This window comes from Apodemus sylvaticus, chromosome 6 (assembly GCF_947179515.1).
Source record: "Apodemus sylvaticus chromosome 6, mApoSyl1.1, whole genome shotgun sequence".
Taxonomy (NCBI): Eukaryota; Metazoa; Chordata; class Mammalia; order Rodentia; family Muridae; genus Apodemus; species Apodemus sylvaticus.
In genome coordinates, this window is record NC_067477.1 from 114,416,703 (window position 1) to 114,436,864 (window position 20,162).

The 20,162-nt window shown below is 41.7% G+C and overlaps 1 protein-coding gene across 8 annotated transcripts in view; it reads right to left on the reverse strand.

Moving 5' to 3' along the window:
* The window catches only part of Dtnb (dystrobrevin beta), a 211,315-nt gene that overhangs the window by 113,703 nt on the left and 77,450 nt on the right, over positions 1-20,162 (reverse strand). For all 8 annotated transcript variants that reach the window (XR_007978401.1, XR_007978402.1, XR_007978399.1 and 5 more), the window contains 2 exons: positions 18,428-18,533; positions 16,284-16,450 (listed from right to left, as the gene is read on the reverse strand). Coding sequence is in view for 1 of the 8 variants with exons in the window: in XM_052186200.1 (XP_052042160.1) it covers positions 16,284-16,450; positions 18,428-18,533 (273 nt within the window). In the remaining 7 variants the exon portion in view is untranslated. The remainder of the gene's footprint in view (positions 1-16,283; positions 16,451-18,427; positions 18,534-20,162) is intronic.

A 20,162-nucleotide genomic window follows, 5' to 3' on the forward strand; every position in this document is an offset into this window, starting at 1 on the left:
CTACATAGTGGGTTCCAGGACAGCCAGAGCTACACAGTGAGACCCTATCTCAACAGATAGGTATGTAGGAAGGTAGGTAGGTAGGTAGACAGACAATTTTCTATTTGAATTTGTGCTATATGCAAAGTAGTAATTAAATATAACGTGGATCCATTTGAAACCGGGAAAAGTATGGCCAATAAGCACACCTTTTCTGCCCTGAAGAGATTATCAAATTATTTTTTGTAATTTAAAAGGTACAAGGAGATAGATGCCAGCAGTATTGCATTGCTTTAATCCCAGTACCCAGGCAGATCTCTGTGAGTTCCAGGACATACAGGGCTATACAGAGAAGCCCTGTCTCGAAAGAAAAAGGAAGGAAGGAAGGAGGGAAGGAAGGAAGGAAGGAAGGAAGGAAGGAAGGAAGGAAGGAAGGAAGGAAGGAAGGAAGGAAAATTAAGATTGTTTCTGATAAATATGGTTCCTTATATTAAAAAATTTGTATCATTAATAGACCCTTGAGGACATTGGTACAGGGGGAAGTTCCTGAACAGAACACCAATAGCGTGTGCTCTAAGATCAAGAATTGACAAATGGGACCTCATAAAATTACAAAGTTTCTGTAAAGCAAAGGACCCCATCAAAAGGACAAATCGGCAACCAACAAATTGGGAAAAGATCTTCACCAACCCTACATCTGATAGAAGGCTAATATCCAATATATACAAAGAACTCAAGAAGTTAGACCCCAGAAAACCAAATAACCCTATTAAAAAATGGGGTACAGAGTTAAACAAAGAATTCTCACCTGAAGAACTTCGGATGGCGGAGAAACATCTTAAAAAATGCTCAACTTCATTAGTCATCAGGGAAATGCAAATCAAAACAACCCTGAGATTTCACCTTACACCAGTCAGAATGGCTAAGATTAAAAACTCAGGAGACAGCAGGTGTTGGTGAGGATGTGGAGAAAGAGGAACACTCCTCCACTGCTGGTGGGGTTGCAAATTGGTACAACCACTCTGGAAATCAGTCTGGCGATTCCTCAGAAAACTGGGCATATCACTTCAGAGGATCCTGCTATACCACTCCTGGGCATATACCTAGAGGATTCCCCAGCATGTAATAAGGATATATGCTCCACTATGTTCATAACAGCCCTATTTATAATAGCCAGAAGCTGGAAAGAACCCAGGTATCCCTCAACAGAAGAATGGATGCGGTATATATACACAATGGAGTACTATTCAGCCATTAGAAACAATGAATTCATGAAATTCTTAGGCAAATGGATGGAGCTGGAGATCATACTAAGTGAGGTAACCCAGTCTCAAAAGATCAATCATGGTATGCACTCACTAATAAGTGGATATTAGCCTGGAAAACTGGAATACCCAAAACATAATCCACACATCAAATGAGGTACAAGAAGAATGGAGGAGTGGCCCCTGGTTCTGGAAAGACTCAGTGTAGCAGTATAAGGCAAAACCAAAACAGGGAAGTGGGAAGGGGGTGGTGGGAGAACAGGAGGAGGGAAGGGGGCTTATGTGACTTTCGGGAGTGGGGGACCAGAAAAGGGAAAATCATTTGAAACGGAAATAAAAACTATATGGAATAAAATAAATACTTAAAAATTACATGAGACTATCACTAATATTTTTAAAGCAGTAATATTTGTTTAACATCCTGTTAAGCAAAAACTACTTCCTTATTTATAGATTTTTTGAAGGGGATAAGACTGTTCAAAGGTGCAGTCTGCCATCTGCTGGCTAGAAAGGTGAAATTTTCAGGTCACTCCCCCTAGTTATGTAACTAAAGATAAGTCTACTAAGAACCACTTCTGTGGCCCAAGAATATTTGCATAAATTCTCCCATCCTTCCCCAACGCCCTCACCATCTAGAATACCAATGTGGGAATCAGTCAGATTGACCTGGGTAAAGTGAAAACTGGGGTAGGCAGAGATCTGAGTGAGAGACAGGGAGGCAGGGGATGAGAAGTTATTTGTGTGTTTCTATACCCCACCTACATCTTACTACACAGCTTTGGCTGGCCTGAAGCTCACTATGTAGACTAGGCTTGTCTCTGCCTCTGCAGTGCTGTAAAGGACTCTTTATAAGTAAAAGTCAGTCAAGCAGTGGTGGCGCATGCCTTTGATCCCAGCACTTAGGTGGCAGAAGTAGGTGGATCACTGAGTTCAAGGTCAGCCTGATTTACAAAGCAAGTTCCAGGACAGCCAAGGCTGCTTAGAGAAACCTTGTCACAAAACAAAACACCAACAAAACAAAACAAAAAGATACAGAAAATTTAGCACAAAAACATAAACCTGAGAGCTATCCTCTCCTCCTTGCTTCTAGGTGGAAGGTATCTGCCCTCACTCATTCCCCAACTTAACCCAGGACTCAGTGAAGGAGAGAGGAGGAGGCGGACCCAGCCTGTTCCTGGTCCTTTTTCCTGGAGTCTGCAGCTTCCACAGCAAGAACACGCTCTTCTGCTTCCCAGAACCATCAGCCCTCAATGTTTACCCCTTCTAGACAGACTAGAGTGTTGAAGGAGGTGTTCAATTTGGAGGCTACTTTCAAGTATGTGTGTATGTGGTGTGTATGTTTGGTGTACAGTGTGTGGTGTGTATGTAGTGTGTGTGTATGTTTGTGAGTATGGTGTGTGGTATGTGTGGTGTGTATGCTATGTGCACATATGATGTTCTGTGTGGTGTGTGGTATGTGATGTATGTGGTATGTGTGTGTGTATCTGCACAATGTACAGTGTATATATGGTGTGTGTGGTGTGCAGTGTGTATATGGTGTTTGTGATTTATGTATATGTTTGTGTGTGTTGAGTGTATGGTGGGAGTGTTGGTTTGTGTGGTATATATGTGGTGTGTGGTATATGTAGGGTATGTGTATGTGTGTATGTATGTGTATATGGTATGTGTGTGTATGCTGTGGGGGTTGATGTGTGTGGTGTATATGCAGTGATTGTGTGTTTGTGTGTGTATGATGTGTTTGTGTACGTGTGTATGTTGTATATTTGTGTGTATGGTGGGGAGGTTGGTGTGTGTGGTGTGCATGCAGTGTTTGTGTGTTTGTGTGTGTATGGTTATATGGGGTATATGTGTATGTGTGTGTGTGTGTAGCGGAGGATTGGTGTATGTGTGGTGTGTATGCAGTGTTTGTGTGCTTGTATGTGTGTGTGATGTGTCTGTGTTGCATGTATGTATTGGGTGTAAGTGTGTGTGTAGTGGGGGGTTGGTGTGTGTGGTATGTATGTAGTTTTCATGTGCTTTTGTGTGTATGGTGTGGTAGTGGGGTTGTATGTATGATGTGTATGTGGTGTGCGTGTGCTTATGTGTGTGTGCATGTGGGGTATATTGTGTGTACATGGGGTATATGTGTGTGTGTGGTGGGGGGTTGTATGTGGTGTGTATGTGGTGTATGTGGTGCGCGTGGTGTGTGTGTGTGTGTTGGATATGGAGTGAGACTGATCTAAAAGAGAACTGTTTTCAGAAGTAGAGTCAGAGCCAGGCACAACAGTACAAGCCTTCAATCCCAGCTTAAAGCTGAGGCAGGAGGGCGAGGCTATCCACTGAAACCCAGCAGAGAGGTGGATAAAGTGCTAGACATGAATGTCCACTTCAGGAAATGTCTACATTAACTGTCAGTCACTCCGTAGACCAGGCTGGCACCAAACTCAGAGAGACCCACCAGCCTCTGTCTCCTGAGTGCTGGTATTAAAGGCATGTACTATGCCTTCTTGAAATGACTTTAATTAGGCTTTTGTCCCTACCCTTTGTTCCTGTGCCAAATAATCCAAATATTAATATATATTAATTTAGCTTTAATATATGCATTAAGTATAAGTCTAACTCAGACTCTTTCAAACTATAGATTCATGCCCAGTGGCCTACTCAACCACTCCAAATGGACACTACCTTAATGCAACATGGCTGAAACAGAACCCTTGAGCTGGACACACACTCATACCTTTAAATACAGCATTCTGGAGGGTGGATCCCTGAGTTCTAGGCCAGCCTAGGACACAGAAAGAGACCCTACCTCAATAAAACAGAACTGAACAGTGGACTAGGCATGTTCCACCCACAGCCTGCCCTTCTTTGGCCAATGGCAATTCTACCACACAAGTGGTTTAGGACAGTCTTAGTGCCTCTATTCCTCTCCTTAGTCCCATTATGCATATTTATAAGTTACCCGAATTCAGTCCCTTTTATCATTTCTAGGATAGAAGATAACTCCCTAGTAAAATGCTTACCAGACATATGAAGCCCTGGGTTCAAATTTCAAACAGGCAGGCAGGCAGGCAGGCAGGCAGGCCGGCAGACAGAGAGACAGACAGACAGACAGACAGACATGCACACTTACACACATCTTTATTGCTACTATCATATCATATTTTGTTTAATTATAATATTTTTTATTGTCAACTTAATTCAATCAATAAATGCCTAGGTCATTAATGAGGCGCACCTTTGGGTACATCTGCATTGTCAGAGTGGGGTGGAGGTGGGGAATGGGACAACAACCTACTCTGAATTTGGGCAGCACCATCTCACAGGCCGGGGTCCCTCACTGAATAAAAGAGGGAAAGGAGAATGCGGCTAAGTAAGCGCATCCCTTTTTCTCTGTCTCCTACTCTGTCAGGTGGAAACACCTACCACCATTTCCCTGCCATGATGGACTAGATTCCCTGAACCACAAGACAAATACGATGGTCTGTTGGATATTTTGCTACGAGGGAAGTAACTAACATAGTTAATAGAATAATGTTTCACAAATAGTCTCTATGTTTCTCCTTTACTTATCCTGTTTACGTCTTACCCAGCATCCAGACTGACAACTATTTAAAACATGCTGCCCCAAGTTCTACCAAGAGTCCTCATTTCGCTCAGAAGACCTGACAATGGCCAACCGAGCCTGGCTCGTGTCCTGGCCTCTTCTGTGGTTCTTCCCTGGGTCGTGCCACTCGGCGCCGCTGGCTCCCTCGTTGCTCTGAGTTGGCAAGGCACTCCTGCCCAGAGCCTTCAGACTGATCACTCCTACAGCCTCCCCAGAGGGCTCAGTCTTTGCTCCTCTATTTCCAGACAAGGGCTATGACTTCTGTACTCAGTCTCTAACCCCCTCCACACCTCTACACTCCTGATTTCGCACCTTCCTTCCTTGCAAGTCCTAGACAAACTGGCTAGGGCTCCATCCATCCATGTACCCAGCCTCCTTTTGTCCAAGGCTCTTTCCTCACCTAGTTCCTTTGGAGAGATCACAATGGGTATCACAGGTAAGGACAAAGACAATTAGGATGGAGGGAGCAGGACTACTTTAAGCTGTCTTGGCCAAGAGGTAATAATCACTGGTGAAGACCAGCCATGGGTACCTCTCTGTTGCAGGGAAGATGAATTATATAAATGAGTTATCTGCCCAGGTAGGATGGCTCAGTGAGCACCATGATCACAAGTATCCCAACATGCTCAACCTCCCATAGCAGACACAGGAAAGGTCTATGATCTATTTAGTCAATGCATCTAAGACCATCTTCCTCTGACCATTGCACCTCCTGGTGGTGCAATCTGTAACCTGAAAGCGGATACCTGCACCTTCTCCCACTCTCAAGGTACAGTGGGGATGGAAACAGGAACTGTGTGCTTGGTCTTTTTCTTCCTTTCTGAGGGTTTTGGTTTCTTTGTTTTAACAAGCTATCATGTAGATCAGACTGGCCTCAAACTCATTTTTCTACCTTCCATAGCTTTGCACCACCACACCTGGTCATAGGTCTCTTCTTTACCCCCGTGGCCAAGTGTGCCCCGACACGCCCTCTTTTGAGGATACGAGGTGTCCATAATGCACTCATCCCTGCCCCTGCCTGGCATCAGAATAAGGTCTGGGTTTCTAAAGTGACTGTCTAGCTCAAATAATCAAAGGTCATTTTAGTCCAGGCTCATGGATTCTCTGCCAACATGATTCCTTCAGAAACACAGTGGGCCTTTCATCTATTTGTTTCCCCATTAGTACCATGTGCCAGAAACTAAAGTTCTTCCCTAGCCCTTATTCTCAAGCCTGAGCCATCTAGAAGCCACATGAAACAAGGTCCCAGCTTTATCTGTCCAACAGAATTTCGCGGGAATGCTGAGAACTGTCTTCATACAGACTTAATGGACCTTAACTCTACAAACGGAAGCTCTGTAGTCAGCCCTCGCTTGTCTATTCAACTGAATACATCTACGAGGCTTTGTAAATATTCTCAGCTCTCATTTCTTACTCAATAGGGTTTAATAACAGCTTTCTTCTCCTTATATTGCCCTAGCTACCAGAGCTTTCTCTAATTTCTTTTATCTTTGATTATAAACCAGCCAATCAATCTTTCCTAAGCTCACCTCTTTCCTGTAATACCACACTGCTAACAGTCATGTTATGATCCTTTCCAAGACGTGGCTCAGGTGGTATGAGGCTACTTCTTAGTACCCCTAAAGACAAATTTACCATTTTGGTTACAGATGTATCACATGACTTGTCTTTCCCCTCCACCATCTGACTCATTTGCCCACTGCTATACTCCTGTATGTCAAGCCAACACCACACGCTTTTAAGTTGTACTAGTGATCCATTTCTAATATTAAGTACTATAGGAAAAAATGAAAACTTTAATTATTTAACACAAAGGGTTTTCTGTTTGTTTGTGCTGGTGTGTGTGTGTGTGTGTGTGTGTGTGCGTATGTGTGTTGGAAATTGAACCCACTTGCAAATACCAGGCAAGTGGTCTACCACTGATACCACTGAGCTACACCCCCAGCCCTTTTAAATTTCATTTTGATACAAGTTCTTGCTAAGTTATTCAAGGTAGCCTTGAAACTTCAATCTCCTGCCTCAGTCTCAACAGTGATGGACACACAGTTCTAATCATGCCTCTATGTCAGGCAAATGGGATGGCATATGCTTCTCTCTACTGACAATTCATGATAGGGTCAGTTTTCTATTTCACAGTTTAGCTCTCCACCAGTTCCTAATGAAATCCTCTGAAGTGAGGAGGCAGAGGACAGAGACAGTCTTGTGGAAGGACACACAGCTGTCAGTCCACATTCCACTGGTGAGAACTATTTACATAGTCCCATCCAAGTAAAGTTGGGGGAGAGGTGCAGCAAGCAGTCTAAATGCCCAGCAGGACTGGGAAAACAAGAGACATGAGCAAGCCCTAGCAATTGTTTTCATATTATAAAACATCATCAAGAGGGCAGGAACCTTTGAGTGGTTTGTTCCTGGAGGTATGACTGTACGAATTACACATGCAAGTACTCAGATATCTTCTACTGAACAAATGATGGTTGAACAGGAGAAATATTGGATATAGTACCATATGGCACTTTTTTTGGAAATGAACACAAATTAAATAGACTGAGGTCTGAAATACTGAATTGCTACTTGTTTACTTAGATAAAACATTAGAGGTTTTGGGAAAATAAAATAATCTTACAAACACTGAAACACACATGTATCAAATCTACAGTGTAACTTCTTTGACCAAACCAGTCAAACAAACTAAAATCTACTGCTGCAAGCACAGAAGTATTCATTTCAAGTATTAATACAGACACAATAGGAAACATACCATTACACTGGCAACATTGGTTGTTATAATGCTCAGCAGTAGAGCATTTGCCTGCTCCACCCCCCCCCCCAAAAAAAAGATATCTTTATGTTAAATGGAAATTCCTGTATATCCAGCCTCAAAATTCACCCACATCTTTCTCAAAGGGCCAAGTTACTATGCATATTCTTAATTTTTTTAAATATTTTTATTTTCTATATTCTTTGTTTACATTCCAAATTATTTCCCCTTTCCCGGATCCCCCCTCCCCATATGTCCCATACACCTTCTCTCCATCCATTCTCCAATCACTTCCCTCCTTTTTTTCTCTGTCCTTATATTCCCCTCCAATGCTAGATCAATCCTTTCCAGGATCAGGACCTTCTCCATACTTCTTCATGGGAATTGTTATACGATTTGTGCCTTGGATATTCAGGGCTTCTGGGCTAATTAATATCCACTTATCAGAGATTGCATTCCATGTGTATTCTTTTGTGACTGGGTTACCCCACTTAGGATGATATTTTCCAGATCAAACCATTTGCCTAAAAATTTTGAGAATTCATTGTTTCTAATTGCTGAGTAGTATTCCATTATGTAAATATACCACATTTTCTGTATCCATTCCTCCTTTGAGGGGCACCTGGATTCTTTCCAGCTTCTGGCTATTATAAATAAGGCTGCTATGAACATAATGGAGCGTGTGTCTTTATTGCATGCTGGGGAATCCTTTGGGTATATGCCCAGGAGAGGTATAAAAGGGTCCTCCAGAAGTGTCATGTCCAGTTTTCTGAGGAACCACCAGACTGATTTCCAAAGTGGTTGTACCATCTTACAGCCCAACCAGCAGTGGAGGAGTGTTCCTCTTTCTCCACATCCTCGCCAACACCTGCTGTCTCCTGAGTTTTTGACCTTAGCCATTCTGACTGGTGTAAGGTAAAATCTCAGGGTTGTTTTGATTTGCATTTCCCTAATGACTAATGGTGTTGAGCACTTCTTAAGGTGCCTCTCGGCCATCCGAATTTCTTCAGGTGAAAATTCTTTGTTTAGATCTGTACCCCATTTTTTAATAGGGTAATTTGGTTCCCTGGGGTCTAACTTCTTGAGTTCTTTGTATATATTGGATATTAGCCCTCTATCAGATGTAGGGTTGGTGAATATCCTTTCCCAATTTGATGGTTGCTGCTTTGTCCTTTTAACAGTGTCCTTTGCCTTACAGAAACTTTGTAATTTTATGAGGTCCCATTTGTCAATTCTTGATCTTACAGCATAAGCTACTGGTGATCTGTTCAGGAACTTTTCCCCTGTGCCCATGTCCGCTAGGGTCTTCCCCAGTTTATTTTCTGTTAGTTTCAGTGTGTCTGGTTTTACATGGAGGTCCTTGATCCACTTGGAGTGAAGTTTAGTACATGGAGATAAGAATGGATCAATTCATATTCTTCTGCATGCTGACCTCCAATTGAACCAGCACCATTTGTTGAAAAGGCTATCTTTTTTCCACTGGACGTTTTTGGCTCCTTTGTCGAAGATCAAGTGACCATAGGTGTGTGGGTTCATTTCTGGATCTTCAATTCTATTCCATTGGTCCACTTGTCTGTCACTGTGTCAATACCATTCACTTTTTAACACTATTGCTCTGTAGTATTGCTTGAAGTCAGGGATACTGATTCCCCCAGAATTTCTTTTGTTGCTGAGAATAGTTTTAGCTATCCTGGGTTTTTTGTTATTCCAGATGAATTTAAGAATTGCATTTTCTAACTCTGTGAAGAACTTCGTTGGGATTTTGATGGGGATTGTGTTGAATCTATAGATTGCTTTTGGCAAGATGGCCATTTTAACTATATTAATCCTGCCAATCCATGAGCATGGAAGATTTTTCCATTTTCTGAGGTCTTCTTTGATTTCCTTCTTCAGTGACCTGAACTTCTTGTCGTATAGATCTTTCACTTATTTGGTTAGAGTCACACCAAGATACTTTATATTGTTTGTGGCTATTGTGAAGGGTGTCATTTCCCTAACTTCTTTCTCAGCCTGCTTATCCTTTGAGTATAGGAAGGCAAATGATTTGCTTGAGTTGATTTTATAACCAGCCACTTTGCCGAAGTTTTTTATCAGCTGTAGGAGTTCTCTGGTGGAGGTTTTCGGGTCACTTAAGTAGACTATCATGTCATCTGCAAATAGTGATAATTTGACTTCTTCCTTTCCAATTTGTATCCCCTTGACCTCCTTATATTGTTTAATTGCTCTAGCTAGAACTTCAAGTACTATATTGAAAAGATATGGAGAGAGAGGACAGCCTTGTCTAGTCCCTGATTTTAGTGGGATTGCTTCAAGTTTCTCTCCATTTAGTTTGATGTTAGCTACCGGTTTGCTGTATATTGCTTTAACAATGTTTAGGTATGGGCCTTGAATTCCTGTTCTTTCTAAGACTTTTAGCATGAAAGGATGCTGAATTTTGTCAAATGCTTTTTCTGCATCTAATGAGATGATCATATGGTTTTTTTTCTTTGAGTTTGTTTATGTAGTGGATAGCATTGATGGATTTTCTTATATTGAACCATCCCTGCATTCCTGGGATGAAGCCTACTTGATCATGGTGGATGATCGTTTTGATGTGTTCTTGGATTCGGTTGGCAAGAATTTTATTAAGTATTTCTGCATCAATATTCATAAGAGAAATTGGCCTGAAGTTCTCTTTCTTTGTTGGATCTTTGTGTGGTTTTGGTATCAGCGTAATTGTGGCTTCATAGAACGAGTTGGGTAGAGTTCCTTCTGTTTCTATTTTGTGGAATAGTTTGAAGAGTATTGGTGTTAGGTCTTCTATGAAGGTCTGGTAGAATTCTGCACTGAAGCCATCTGGTCCTGTGCTTTTTTTGGTTGGGAGACTTTCTATGACCCTTTTTATTTCTTCAGGTGTTATGGGACTATTTAGTTGATCTATTTGATCCAGATTTAGTTTTGGTGTCGGATATCTGTCTAGGAAACTGTCCATTTCCTCCAGATTCTCCAGTTGTGTTGAGTATAGGCTTTTGTAGTAGGATCTAATGATTTTTTGAATTTCCTCAGTTTCTGTTGTTATATCTCCCTTTTCATTTCTAAGTTTGTTAATCTGGATACTGTCTCTGTGCCCTTTGGTTAGTCTGGCTAAGGGTTTATCTATCTTGTTGATTTTCTCAAAGAACCAGCTCCTGGTTTTGTTGATTCTTTGTATGGTTCTCTTTGTTTCTACTTGATTGATTTCAGCCCTGAGTGTGATGATTTCCTGCCTTCTACTACTCCTGGGTGAATTAGCTTCTTTTTGTTCCAGGGCTTTCAGGTGTGTCATTAAGCTGTTAGTGTATGCTCTCTCCATTTTCTTTTTGGAGGCAGTCAGGGCTATGAGTTTTCCTCTTAGCACTGCTTTCACTGTGTCCCATAGATTTGGGTATGTTGTGTTTTCATTTTCATTAAGTTCTAAAAAGTCTTTAATTTCTTTCTTTATTTCTTCCTTGACCAAGGTGTCATTGAGTAGAATATTGTTCAGTTTCCACGTGTATGTGGGTTTTCTGTTGTTTTTGTTGTTATTGAAGACCACTTTTACTCCATAGTGATCTGATAGGAGGCATGGGATTAGTTCGATCTTCTTATATTTGTTGAGGTCTGTCTTGTGACCAATTTATATGGTCGATTTTGGAGAAGGTACCATGAGGTGCTGAGAAAAAGGTATATTCTTTTGCTTTAGGATAGAATGTTCTATATATATCTGTTAAATCTATTTCGTCCAAAGCTTCAATTAGTTTCATTGTGTCCCTGTTCAGTTTCTGTTTTCCTGATCGGTCCATTGAGGAAAGTGCAGTGTTGAAGTCACCCACAATTATTGTGTTAGGTGCAATGTGTGCTTTGAGCTTTAATAAAGTTTCCTTTATGAATGAGGGTGCCCTTGCATTTGGAGCATAGATGTTCAGGATTGAGAGTTCTTCTTGCTGTATTTTTCTTCAACAAATATAAGAAGATCGAACTAATCCCATGCCTCCTATCAGATCACTATGGAGTAAAAGCATGAAGTGTCCCTCAGAGTCTCTTTTGATGACTTTGGGTTGAAAGTCAATTTTATCTGATATTAGAATGGCTACTCCAGCTTGTTTCCTAAGACCATTTGCTTGTAAAATTGTCTTCCAGCCTTTTACTCTAAGGTAGTGTTTGTCTTTGACCCTGAGGTATGTTTCCTGTATGCAGCAAAAAGTAGGGTCCTGTTTACGTATCCAGTCGGTTAGTCTATGTCTTTAGATTGGGGCATTGAGTCCATTGATGTTAAGAGATATTAAGGAATAGTGATTGTTACTTCCTGTCATTTTTGATGCTATTTCTTTAATTTGATTGGTTAACTTCTTTTGGGTTTGATGAGAGGTTACTATCTTGCTTTTTCGAGGGTGAAGTTTCCCTCCTTGTATTGGTGTTTTCCTCCTATTATCCTTTGTAGGGCTGGGTTTGTGGATAGTTTTGTCATGGAATATCTTAGTTTCTCCATCTATGGTGATTGAGAGTTTTGCTGGGTATAGCAGTTTTGGCTGGCATTTGTGTTCTCTTAGAGTCTGCATGAGATCTGCCCAGGATCTTCTAGCTTTCATAGTCTCAGGTGAAAAGTCTGCTGTGATTCTGATAGGTCTTCCTTTATATGTTACTTGGCCTTTTTCTCTTACTGCCTTCAATATTCTTTTGGTTAGTACATTTGGGGTTTTGATTATTATGTGACGGGAGGTATTTCTGTTCTGGTCCAGTCTGTTTGGAGTTCTGTAGGCTTCTTGTATATTCATGGGCATCTCTCTCTTTAGGTTAGGGAAGTTTTCTTCCATAATTTTATTGAAGATAGTTGCTGGCCCTTTAAGTTGTAAATCTTCACTCTCATCTATGCCTATAATCCTTAGGTTTGGTCTTCTCATTGTGTCCTGGATTTCCTGGATATTTTGGGTTACAAGCTTTTTGCATTTTGCATTTTCTTTAACTGTTGAGTCCATGGTTTCTATGGTATCTTCAGCATTTGAGATTCTTTCTTCTATCTCTTGTATTCTGTTGTTGATATTTGCGTCTATGGTCCCTGATTTCTTCCCAAGGTTTTCTATCTCCAAATTTGTCTCCCTTTGAGTTTTCTTAGTTGTTTCTACTTCTGATTTTAGATCCTGGATGGTTTTGCTTAGCTCCTTCACTTGCTTGTTTGTGCTTTCCTGTAATTCTTTAACAGATTTTTGTGTTTCCTCTTTCATGACCTCAGCCTGTTGACCAAAGTTCTCCTGTATTTCTTTAAGTGATTTTTGCATTTCCTCCTTACTGGCTTTTGTATTCTCCTGAAATTCTTTCAATGATTTTTGTGTTTCCCTTGGAAGGGCTTCTAACTTTTGATCCATTTTCTCCTGAATTTCTTTAAGTATATCCTTCATGTGTTCCTGTACCAGCATCATGACCAGTGATTTAAAATCCAAATCTTGTTTTATTGGTGTGATGAGGTATTCAGGACATGCTGTTAAAGGAGAACTGGGTTCAGATGCTGCCATATTGCCTTGATTTCTGTTAGTGACATTCCTGCATTTGCCTTTTGCCATCTAGTTCTCACTGGTGTTAGTTGGTCTTGTCAATGCTGGACTCACCAGTGCAAACTGCCTCTCCCAGGTGGCCTCTGGTGCACAGCTGACCTCCTGCACTGCCTGGAGACAGGGTGCTGTGGCCCAGGCTGTTCAGATCCCGAAGCAGATACCTGAAGGCTCCCCCCAGGGCCTGCTGGACTCACCAGAACACACTGACTCCTCCCAGCCAGCCTCCAGGATGCCCCTCTTGCCTCTTGCAGGACCTGGAGATGTGGTGTTGCAGCCCAGGCTGTTCTGGATCCTGAAGCAGAGATCTGAGGGCTCCTGCCAGAGGCCTCAGGACTGGAACATAAGCTCCGTGCCACCGGAGCAAGCTGTGCGCTCCCAGTCTGCTTCCGGGTGCACACCAGGTCTCTTGCACTTCCTGGAGACCTCGTGCTGTGGCCCAGGCTGTTCAGATCCCTAAGCAGATACCTGAAGGCTCCCGCAGGGGCCTGCTGGACTCACCAGAGCACACTGACTCCTCCCAGCCGGCCTCCGGGATGCCCCTCTTGCTTCTTGTAGGACCTAGAGATTTGGCGTTGCAGCCCAGGCTGTTCTGGATCCTGAAGCGGAGATCTGAGGGCTCCCGCCAGAGGCCTCAGGACTGGAACCTCGCATATTCTTAATTTTGAGAACAAATTTCATATAGATACACACACTGTCAGTATGCATGTGCCATGCCCAGCCATGCAATCCATCAACATTCATAACTGAACTTTTAATAGTATCAGACTTATATGTATATGTTGTATATATATATATATATGTATACATATATATATATATACACACGTATAAATATATATGTATACATATATATATTTGTTTTTTTGAGACAGGGTTTCCTCTGTGCAGCCCTGGCTGTCCTGGAACTCACTCTGTAGACCAGGCTGGCCTCGAACTCAGAAATCCACCTGCCTCTACCTCCCAGAGTGCTGGGATTAAAGGTGTGCACCACCAATGCCCGGGCAGACTTAAAATTATATAAGCTGATAATTCAAGATTTCTGGAAATCTTAACTTACTATAAAAAAACAAATTCACAAGGTAGGAAAAATACAGCAAGATGAAATCAAAATGACAAATATTTACAAAGAATCTTCACAGGAGTATTGAGAGGCTCAAATAAGTAAGAATTCATTTATGGAATCTACACTGGTTTGTTGTTCGTGGTGGAGGATAAAGTCTAAACACAGACTGGTCTGAATTCATGGTGATCCTGATTCACCCTCCCGAGTACTGGAATTGCAGGAATAATCAACACCAAGCTTGCACTTTTTTATATATGCTACAACTCAGAAGTCCAAGAGTGTATAAAAAGTGTTTCTGCAAATCACAGAGCAGTATTCAGATACTGATTTTCAAATATATGCAAATTCCTCAGTTTGGAAAAGATTCTAAATTTGGTAAATGAGCAAGTTCAAACGTCAGGAGTAAAATCTCTCCACACCCCAACGCTGAGAATGAGATTCTCACTGAAGCTCACCAGCAAAACCAAAAGTGAAAGAGCAAAACCTGTCTCAGTGAGGGCAAGAATCTAAACTAAAATCTGCACAAGAAACAGTGCCAATCAATTAGCATAGTGGGTTGTATAAGGTAGGAAAATGAAAATCAAGTTATCTTTACTTAATAGCAAAACAGGAAGGAAGGAAGGAAGGAAGGAAGGAAGGAAGGAAGGAAGGAAGGGAGGGAGGGAGGGAGGGAGGGAGGGAGGGAGGGAGGGAGGGAGGGAGGGAGGGAGGGAAAGGAAAGAAGGAAAGAAGGAAAGAAGGAAAGAAGGAAAGAAGGAAAGAAGGAAAGAAGGAAAGAAGGAAAGAAGGAAAGAAGGAAAGAAGGAGAGAAAAATTACATAGAGGGTCTTCCACTTAAAAAAAAATTTAGCCAGGCAATGGTGGCACATGCTTTAATCCCAGCACTTGGGAGGCAGGGGCAGGTAGATTAATGAGTTCAACACTAGCCTGGTCTACAGAGTGAGTTCCAGGACAGCTAGGGTTATACAGAGAAACTCTGTTTGAAAAAACAAAAACAAAACAAAAAAATTAAAGAATTACCTTAAACCAAAACCCAGTACCGGAATGTCCAGCCAGAGAGTAAGATGTTCAGTGGAATACGGTTTTATAGTTAGCTCTAACTGAAACTCAACCCCATGACACTTGTATCCTTGACACACCATCACCAATTCTGTCAATATAGTCAAACAGAATACTCTGTATTTTCTTTTCATTTCTCCGTTTAACTATTTTCTGGTATTGGTTTATTTAATTTTTTTTATTGAATTCTAAGAAAAATAAAGGGGTGAAGAAACTCAGTTATTAAGGCCTTCTAGTAGTTGTCCAGCAGGTACAGAGGTAAAACCCTATATCCTGAACCACACTTCTGGCTCTGTGTGGTCTTCTATCATTTAGTAAAGCAAGCAGACAACAAAAACTATAGTAAGTCAAAGATGTGAAGAAAAATACTTAATGAGATTCACATTACATGATCTATAAACAGCACAGGAAGAGAAGATATCAATCTTTACCCAAATGTTGGTTTTGTTAGTTTTGTTTTGAGACAGGGTCTCACTTTGTAGACCAGGCTGGCCTGGCACTCACAGAGCTCTCTGTCTGCATCTACCCCTCAGTACTGGGGTTGCAGGTGTACACCACTGTGCTTGGCCACCACCTAAGTATTATTTAAAAGCTACTTTTGAAGGTTAGAAAGGAATGTAGCTATGTTGTAAAATAGTCTTTCTCCAAGCTATCTCTGGTATTGCACGCTGCTTTCCCTGTGCCAGAGACACAATCAAGCTGTGAGGAAAACTGGCTTAAACCAAACTCAAGGCTCAAGGGAAGAAACACGAGGAAGAGACCCTTTGTATAATATTTCAAATCAAAAGAAACATACTTTTTACTTTGCTGAGCCCATTTTAAATGCAGTTAACATTTGCACCACCCAGAAGATTTAAAGTCTTCTTTTAAAACTCAGTGAGGAGGAACTCCAGCACCCATGCTGACATCACGTTCTCGGGACACCACATCCTATGGGGCAGGGCACCCACAGGACACCCCACCAAGTACTGCATGCGAGCCGAGTGGATAGTCGAGAGCACACAATCAAAGACAAGCAGTGAGTTACCCAAGAGGAATGCTCCTTCATCTGGTGCTGGTTGCTGTGAGGGCCACTGGCATGGCCACGCCAAAAGCAGTTCTGGCAGAGCTGGTAGCTGTGGCACTGCTGACACCGGTATCGGAAGCCCATCATGCTCTCGCAGTGACAGTAGGAACATTCCACAGGATGGAAGACTGGGAACCAGCAAGAAGAGGGGACAGAGAACAAGACAGTCAGCTGAAGGCAGAAGCAATACGGAAGAAAGCAAAACCTACTGTAACAGCCATGATGGAAACAGACAGAACAAAGTCTCTAAACTGTCTAACTTCTGACACTGCAGTTCCAAAAAGTACAAGAATGTTGGCAAGAGTGTGCACTCAGAAACCAAGCCATCACCTGGTACAGCTCCCACATCGGTACAGACAACATTTGCAAAGTTTTACGTTAATATTAAATGTCACAGTTTAGTAGAAGAATTATCAAATGCACTCTGGGAATTTAGGTTGAGCATGTATGTCTTTGTGACTTACTTCTAGTCTCTTCTGAGCATGCTCACACAGCGGAGAGGTAAGAGCCAGCCCAGGCAGATCTGGGAGTGGGTCCGTCACTAGGACTGCTCAGAGATCGCTGAGAGTGCTGCTTTTGTAAAGTGCAGTATGAACCAGTTAACTTCATAATGTGTATACATCAGGATTTGTAAACCAACACAATAAATTTAACTTCTGTAAAACAAATAAATAGGGCTGGGCAGTGGTGCACACCTTTAATCCCAGCACTTGGGAGGCAGAGACAGGCAGATTTCTGGGGTCAAGGACAGCCTGGTCTACAGAGTGAGTTCCAAAACAGTCAGCCAGGGCTACAGAGAAACGCTGTCTCAAAAAAAAAAAAAAAACAATAACAACAACAAAAATTTTAAATATATGTCCCTTTTTTTCTTTTTTTTTTTGGTTTGTTCTTTTGTTTCATTTCTTAAATGGGGTCTTATGTCTTCCAGGCTGGGTGTGAACACAATATATAGCCAATGATGCAACCCAATTTCTGACGCTCTTATGTCTATCTCCTAAGTATGGTATTACAGGTACCACGTGCAGCTTTTAAATAGTAGTTTAAATTATCTTTAAAATAGTAATTCAAAACACAGGAAAGACACAAAACCAAACAACCCCCCCAAAACATACCATAATTTTAGGACTTATTTGCCACTTATAAGTAAGTATAGCACTGGAGAGATGGCTCAGTGGTTAAGAGCACTGACTGCTCGCTCTTCCAGAGCTCCTGAGTAATTCCCAGCAACCACATGGGGGCTCACAACCGTCTGTAATGAGATCTGATGCCCTCTTCTGGGGTGTCTGAAGACAGCTACAGTGTACTCATATACATAGAATAAATCTTTTAAAAAAAATCATGAAACTGAGATGCTTGTGAAATACATGCAAAAAGCATATATAAGTTTAAAACAAAAAAAAAAAGGCTGGACTAAAAAATGACAGGCGTGAGAGAAAAGCGAGGAGGAGGATTCTGCTCAATCAGCAACCTCTCAGCTATGCCTTCTTTCCTCCTGTGGCAAAGAGGGAGACAGACAAACCTGGAGAGAAAGAAGGTTGCATAGAAAAGTGACGGCCTTCCCTTTAATACATCCAGACAACCTGAATATGGAAATGACCAGCACAAAACACCAAGAGGGTTCTAAGAAGCAAGTACCATTTGAATTCACACACACACACACACACACACACACACACACACACTTAGTCATAAAGGGAAAAATAGAAGACAGGAGGCCTAAACTAAATTTTATCTTAGCAATGTTTTAATTATTCAAAACTCAACTTAAGTTTGACTGATAATATTGCAGGGCTCCAGTTTTTTGATAAATTAAAAGAGGGAAAAAATGTCTGACTACAGCAAATAAACATAAACATGCGGCTGCCTGTAACCTCGGGCTGAAGCAATGCATCCATACCGCCAGGTTTTATTATTTCTCAGACTCCTCCGAGACAAGACTTCCACTTTTGTGACAAAAGAAATATTATTCTTCCCAAAACAAAAGCTGCAACTGCAATGATGACGAACCAGGCAAATGCCAATTACAATTTTCACAATAATAGCTAAGAACACTACAGTGTCTTCCTCCCTACCACCTGAGGGACGCAGCGTCAAGCCGTGCTCACCATTCTCCACATGGGCAAGCCTGTGCATGAGAGGTAGCCAGACAAGGCACTGGGGAGGAGGGTCGGCCATCATGGTGTCTAAAAACATATTCAGCATTATCTTCTTCTGTGAAGAGAAGAGAAAACAAGTGCACTTTATGTCTTTCAAGTGTCTTTAAACATCTAGGTTATTTTAAGATTCTCCCAACCAAGCAGGAATGAACTGCATGTGAATTTTACAACAAAATATTTCACATAATCACAATCATGACTACATACATCTTAATATACATACACCACTTGTATCTGAAAATGCATCTCTACCAGCAAGATTCTGCCTCTAGAAACAGCTGCTCAGTGTATTCATCTCCTCCTTTGACCAGTCAGAAAAAGGAACATAGCATTTAGATGGCTGCTCATGTCTAACCCAGACCAGACACAGAGCCAGAGCCCAGTGTTCTTCCAACCACCATTTCTGCTGTCCTGTGATGGAGACAGACATAATACTCCTGCTCATAAAACATCTACAACAGAAAGTGAGGATGCCTGGTTCAGAGCCTTATTCCCAGCTTTCTCAGCAATGCCTGGCACATAACCGGCACTTAAGGAAAAACTTCTGAGTAGCTGGAAAAGTGGCTTCACATACATACAGGCAAAACACCCATACACATGCAATGATACATTTTAAATAAATGATAATTGCTGCAATAAATAATAAAGCAAGGTAAAACACACGTCTACACACCTTCTCATACTAAACTGTATTTTTCTCTTTCAATGGACAGCTGCCACTATAACACTGATATTATTATGCTCCCTATAGACAATTAGAAAATAGTCTAGGGCTGGAGAGATGGCTCAGCAGTTAAGAGCACTGACTGTTCTTCCAGAGGTCCTGAGTTCAATCCCCAGCAACCACATGGTGGCTCACAACCATCCATAATGAGATCTGATGTCCTCTTCTGGTATGTCTGAGGACAGCTACAGTGTACTCACATAAATAAAATAGATGAAAGAAAGAAAGAAAGAAAGAAAGAAAGAAAGAAAGAAAGAAAGAAAGAAAGAAAGAAAGAAAGAAAGAAAGAAAGAAAATAGTCTAAAGAGACAAGATAGAAGTACAGTTATATGATGCAAATAGAACAAATCTGGAGCAATATTTCCAATTAATAAAGTGTCTTTTTATTTCTTCTAAGCCACAAACACCTTTCAGGTCTACAGAGAAAGGAACTAGACACAGCACATGCAATGCCGTAGGAAGTCTGCATTAGTAACACATACCCATGACGCCCACTTTAAATAGCACTCAGAGGAAAGCCAGGAGAGGTGACAAACACCGTAAGTCCAGCACTTGGAAGTTTGGGGCAGAAGGGTCACACGTTCCGTGTCAGCCTGAGCCACTGCATGAGATCATGTCTCAAATAACAACAAGGGTCAGTAAGATGGCTCTTCAGGGAAAGCCCACCAAGCAGGCCAAGGACTCAGGGAAAGGGAAAGGGAGAGAGCCACCTCCACATGAATAGCATGGCATGGGGCCAGCATGCACGTGTGTGCACATGCACACAGAGTAGGAAATTTAAAAAAAAACAAAAAACAAAATAGAACAGGAACAAAGCGATGCACATAGCCATGCCACTGCCCAGCCATGTGAGATAGGTAAAGGCCAGAGCTATAGCCCCATGAGCACTTGCCTAAGACGTGTAAGGTCCTGAGTTTGACTCCCAAGACCAGAAAAAAATATTGCACATGAAGATTGGTA